This window comes from Engystomops pustulosus, chromosome 5 (genome assembly GCF_040894005.1).
Source record: "Engystomops pustulosus chromosome 5, aEngPut4.maternal, whole genome shotgun sequence".
Taxonomy (NCBI): domain Eukaryota; kingdom Metazoa; phylum Chordata; class Amphibia; order Anura; family Leptodactylidae; genus Engystomops; species Engystomops pustulosus.
Genome location: NC_092415.1, coordinates 36,366,628 through 36,372,682, shown reverse-complemented (window position 1 = coordinate 36,372,682; position 6,055 = coordinate 36,366,628). Strand labels below are relative to the sequence as shown.

The 6,055-nt window shown below is 43.0% G+C and overlaps 1 protein-coding gene across 1 annotated transcript; it reads left to right on the top strand.

Annotated features, from left to right (window-relative positions):
* Positions 1-549: 549 nt before the first annotated feature.
* MRPL53 (mitochondrial ribosomal protein L53) lies at positions 550-5,144 on the top strand. The gene is made up of 3 exons (XM_072154653.1): positions 550-708; positions 3,734-3,846; positions 4,847-5,144. The coding sequence occupies exons 1-3, from the start codon at positions 614-616 to the stop codon at positions 4,963-4,965; spliced, it is 327 nt and encodes a 108-aa protein (XP_072010754.1). The 5' UTR covers positions 550-613; the 3' UTR covers positions 4,966-5,144.
* The last annotated feature ends 911 nt before the right edge of the window (positions 5,145-6,055 follow it).

Sequence of the window (6,055 nt, the reverse complement as noted above, 5' to 3'; positions counted from 1 at the left end):
TTTATAATCCTAATCAGATGAAAGCAATTGTCTTCTGCGTCCTTGAAAAACGCATAAAAATTGGAACTTTGATGAAAAAGTTAAAGGACACTGCTTCCCGGCAAAACACAAATGAAGAAACGTATCACAAAACTCACAAAACAGAAAAACGTGAACGTCTTTTCAAATGCGTCAAAAACGCAACAAAAACCGTGATGCATCATGTGAACGCGGCCTAAAATGTGCGCCAACAGAAAACCCCTATAATTATAGAGGTTATTTAGTGACATTCACAGGTGGCATTTCCCAAAACTGCACTAATTACTCATTTTACGCACAGGTGACCCCAACTGTATATACTATTGGGGTCCCACACGCCTGTCATGGACATAGCTTCCACTTTAAATATCATCCCATGTAGTAAGCCGTGTATGTACTAGTAATGGCGCTAGCACAGCACAGCACAGCGCCGCTCCGGGTGACTCCGATACTACACTGCTGTGTAGCGGGGCCCCGCCTCTTCTCTACTACTGCCGCAAGTACTACAATTCCCGGCATGCTTCACTACGAGTGCGTTTCCTCTTCCGGTGTGAGCGGGGAATTGTGGGACTTGTAGTTTCCACTCTGTCCAGGTATGGCGGCCTCCAAGGGCATCAATGTGGTGCTGAAATCCGTGAAGAGCATCAGTGTCCGCATGTGTCCCTTCCAGCAGAACATGCAGTCCACCAGGTGAGCGCTGCCCGGGTTATGTCCCTGTATACATAGTGCGGGGCGGGTCTGTAAGGTCACCCATGTGCTGCCAGGTGTCCCTGCACTGATAGCCCCCAGGATCTTCTAGCCTGTGACCTGGATGCCCTAATGCCCAGCCTGGCATTGCCCCAGACAACTATTATACCCATGGCCCATTATAATCAACTATTACAGAGACACCTGTAGCACCCAGTGTGCCGCCACGTCTCTCCCTGCCACCAGATCTGTACTGTGCCCCTGCTTCCAAACAGCCAATCCGGCAAAGTAATGCCCCTGGCCAATCACAGCCATGACCAGTGCTGCAGCTAATCCGGCAATATGTCCGGGTCCCATGGAGCGCACCCAATTGGAGGTTGGGCTCCCCCCATTTTGGTGTGAGGGCATCAGCAGGCACCCTAATAATGTCAGGTCAATATTACCACTTATATTTCTTCTTTTAGTGTTTGCAGCCCCCCTGTCCAGCCAATATAACACTTTCCCACCGATCCCCTTTTTTCATTTTTGCATTTTTTATTTTTCTTTATACAGAGCTTTATAAGGGCTAGTTTTCTGTGTAACAAATTGTAACTTTGTTACTTCAATTTCCATGCCCTGTTCCATGCCGAACTTGACGAAAAAAATGCTTTGGTGCTATTTTCTCATGTGCCCTGTTTTAACAGCTTTCACTTTGCTCCCCAAATGACACCTCCTCTTTATCCTTTGCATTTACTTGGAGTTATCACATTTATATAGGTTTTTTTAAAAAAATGTCTCCATTTTGCCATATTCTATACCAATGACTTTTTTAATTCTTTGGCGTATGAAGCTGTGTAAAGTGTTAATTTTTGCAGGGCGTGACAACGCTTATGTTAATGCCATGTATGGGACCACAGGACCTTTTGAGCACATTTTAATTTAATTATATGGCAAAATGACAGAAATGTTGTGTTTTGGACATTTGGATGATATTTTCCGTTACGGAGCTCCCTGCCTTGAATAACTTATTTATATTTTGATAGATCAGGACTAGAGATGAGCGAGCACTAAAATGCTCGGGTGCTCGTTACTCGAGCCCAACATTTCCAGATGCTCGAGTGCTCGTTTCGAGTAACGAGCCCCATTGAAATCAATGGGAGACCCGAGCATTTTTCAGTAAAATTATAAACTGAACGAGCACAGTGAAAGAACACAGTGCAGAACAGATTGCAGATGTTCGGGAACAGATAGCAGATGTTCGGGAACATCTGCGATCTGTTCCGGAGACACGCGTGCAGAACGGTGTTCTCCGCAATAGTATTTGAAGAACAATATGTGTGAAGAACAACTTGCAGATGTTTGGAAACATCTGCAAGTTGTTCTTCACACATATTGTTCTTCAAATACTATTGCGGAGAACACCGTTCTGCACGCGTGTCTCCGGAACAGATCGCAGATGTTCCCGAACATCTGCAATCTATTCTGCACTGTGTTCTTTCACTGTTTTCTTCAATTAAATGATTAAATTAAATGTTTTAATTGTATTTTTTTACTGTTCTTCACTTCTTTTTTTTTAATTAAATGCTCGTTATCGAGCAGGGCAAATACTCGTCCGAGCAACGAGCCGGTCCGAGTATGCTAATACTCGACCGAGCATCAAGCTCGGACGAGTATACTCGCTCATCACTAATCAGGACTTTTGGGACCTAACATGTTTATTTTTATTACTTATTTCTAGGGAATGGGGGCTGATGTGAACTTTTAGTTAGCTTTTAATTTTTTTAACTTTTTTTTTTTTTTTTTTTAACAATTTTTTTAGACTACCTAGGATGTTTTAATCCTAGGGGGTCTGATATTTTCTACAATGTACTGCAATGCAGCTGTATTGCAGTATATGGTGGATTTACTGATGAAATGTTACTATGTGCCACCGATACATTGTAACAAATCTTAAGAAATGACATAGCCTGAAATCTCATACAGACTCCAGGCTGTCATGGTGGCGAATCGCGGCTCCCCGATGACGTGGAAAGTGATCGAGGGTGTTAGCTTTGCGTGTTTTCTGCAATATGGAGCAAACACTCAGTCTGTGTTCCGCCTGTGAGCCCTCTCCATACTACCCTTGCCAGCAGCATACTGTAGAGAAATCCAATGACCCACATTTAGTCTGTACTATATGCAGTTTGCCCGTGTAGTGTGCAGGAGGCGCCAGAATCAGGATTTCTGGCTCCTGTTCTTCATGAATATGGCGCCCCCTGCACTGCCCCAACAGCGTGCACCACTTTTTTTTTTTTTTAACATGGTGTGTGCGACACACTTCTGTCGACTTTAGTAAATCTTGGCCAATATGTTTCTCAACTCCCTTAAAGGGCACCTACCACCACAAATCTACCTATAAAGGTAGATTGGGTGGTAGGTGGATCAAAGGGACGTGGAGCTCAGAACCATAACCTTGTATAACTCACTACCTGCTGGTGCACCTGGATGGAAACAGGTAGGAAGACAACAAAGATTGACGCCAGAGACATCTGTTTTATGTGCACATGATATTGTGCCACCAGGTGAGCACTTAAAATTGTTTTACCTACTCCAAACTCATTGTTAACGGTATTACACGAGGAAGGCACTCCTGTGTTCATTTGTGTTTCCCTCTCTGACTATCAGTGGAGAGATAGGACCTAAGGGTCCACGAACCGTCCTACTCTCCACTTTTCCCAGGTCGTTAGTTTTTTTTCATTAGGCGCTTTGGATTCTGGTGCTATTGTTTCCTGGAGTCGGCATAGTTCACTCAGGCCTTGTTGCGCACACTCAGGACCTCCACCTGATTCGCAGTGAAGCCGGGGATCTACTACACTGACTCCACTAAATAATTGTGCAAGCTCTGGACCAATGTAAGTATCAGTGTTAGTCTTCTTTTATTAATTGTGAGCCCAGACAGAGATGATACTAGCAATTTGGGATACAAAACCACTGGTCCATAAGGATATTTGTGAATTTAACCTTAAATTATTGTATAGATTATGATCCCTAAATAATATTTTTTTTTCAGGGAGTTTTTGGAAACTATTAACTCCAAGAAAATCCGCACCACCAACACAAATTGTGAAATAAATGTTGATGTGAGGCATGACAACTCCGAGCCGATGGTAGATGTTCTGTTTGGTAAGTTACATCGCTCATTGCTGGTGTCTGATCCCAGGGAGCTAACCATGGTGTCTTTACAGAAATGATCAGGCTTGTGTTTTCCCTGATTTCCCATCTATACAATATAGTATAGGCTTCTATTAAAGGGGTTGTCAGGTTTTAGCAAATAAAGGGAACCTGTCATCAGCAATTGGCCTAATAAAGCACTATCAGAATATTGTCACACAGCAAAACAACTTCTAATTTTTGTTTCTTTCATGTCCTAGTGCGGTGGCATCATCCAGAAAATCTACTTTGAAGTGAAATGTTTGAAATGGGTTGTATAAAGTCAAGGAGGTGGAGAGTTGAACACTGAAGTCAAGCTTAGGAGCTCTGTGATAGACATCATACATGTGACTTTAGGAGATCTGGTTTGTGATGTTTCTGAATGTAGGACCATCAGTTACAGTGAAGGGGCTTTTTGAAGAAGAAGAGACCTTGACTTCAGTGTGGAAATCTCTGCCTCCTTGACCAATTTATATCTCACTTCAAAGTAGATTTTCTGGTTGATGCCTTCAACCCGAAAGAAACATGATATTGAAGGTGTTCAGCTGCTTGGCAACATACTGGTAGTGGTTTTATTAGGTCAAATTCTGCTGACAGGTTCCCTTTAAAGGAAATCTACCTTCAAAATACACCATGATAAACCAGGGAGACGCTTACTGATAGATCCAGGCACAGTGACTGTGGTTATCTTGTATTTATTATCTATGGCCTCCTTCCTTCTAAAAATCTACTTTTACAATTATACTAATGATCCAAAAGGGCTTTGATGGGCATTACCAGAGATCCTCCGTGCTGTACTTTACACAGAAAAGATTATGCTAATTTGTAGTAAGAAGATCACATCCGATCAACCAGTGGCCCAGAGTTCAAGATCTATAACCAGTTACACTACTTTGCGCTTGCTGAGAAATTGGCCAGTTAAAAAACCCCTATTATTAAAATGATGAACCTTACAAGTTCTTTTTCATTGTAGGCGATGGTGAACGGCTGGTGATTAAATCTGAGAATGTGACCGCTCAGGAAATGTTATTAAAACTGAGCTCCATGTGCTCATCTAAAGACCAACAAGCCAAAGACAGCGCAAAGAAATAATAACCAGCAGGAACAAGCCTGGGGGGGACCCAAAATATTTATTTCGCAATGTGCATCTTCCTAAAGACTCATTACAGCGTCTGGGACTGTTCCGCTGCATCTAAAAGATGTGATATATCTGTACATTTTCTTGATTCTTTATAAAATAAAATTAAAATACCAGTTTGGTTGATAATGTATAGACGTTGGCTGTGCCTGTATGGTACTGGAAAGATGAGACACCTATGGGCCAGTATGTAAGGTCAGAGGTCCAGTCTCCTACCCCACGTGCCTGAGTATCATGCCCTTGGCGGAGATGCTATGTGACAAGCAATGTAGTATAACTCTGTGCGAACAAGTTTACTGCTGATATTAGTACTAAAGGAAATAAAATTGAGATGTCAATAGAAAGTGCAGGAGGTTGTAATAAACATGTGTGACTATGCAGAGCATCAACATACAGCGGGTACAGAAAGTAGTCAGACCCCTTTCACACGTTTCACTTTGTTTCATTGCAGCCAATTGGTTAGGTAGAAAAAGGTCTTTTTTTTTTTTTTTTTTTTTTTTTGCTCATTAACCGGTTCGCGACCGCCCGCCGTGTATTCACGGCGGCGGTCGCGTTGCGCTGCATGGAGAGGGCTCACGGGCTGAGCCCTCTCGATAGCCGGTAAGTCTTTGCTGCATATTGCAGCAAAGGCTTACCGGTAACATCCGCGATCGGTGCTAGCACCGATCGCGGGTGTTTTCACAGCGTGGGCTGCCGGCAAATGCCGGCAGCCTCAAACAGATAGCGGCGCATGGGCGTCACCATCTTACCTGGGATCGCCGCTCCCCGTGACGTCATCGGGGGACGGCGATCCGTCTCCATGGTAGCCTCGGGTCTTCCAAAGACCCGAGGCTATTTCGTTTTAACCCCTTCATTACAATGTGCTGATAGCGCATTGTAATGAATGAGGAAGAAAATCCCCATATACTGCCATACTGTAGTATGGCAGTATATGATAGGATCGATCAGACAACCTAGGGTTAAAGTACCCTAGGGAGTCTGAAAAATAGTATAAATAAAAAAAAGTTTAAAAAAAAAAAATTATAATAAAAAAACCTCAAATTT

Coding starts and splice junctions, on each gene's coding strand:
- MRPL53 (XM_072154653.1), top strand. CDS start 614: ATGGCGGCCTCCAAGGGCATCAATGTGGTGCTGAAATCCGTGAAGAGC. Junction 709..3,733: donor CAGAACATGCAGTCCACCAG/GTGAGCGCTGCC, acceptor TTTTTTTTTCAG/GGAGTTTTTGGAAACTATTA. Junction 3,847..4,846: donor GATGGTAGATGTTCTGTTTG/GTAAGTTACATC, acceptor TTTTCATTGTAG/GCGATGGTGAACGGCTGGTG.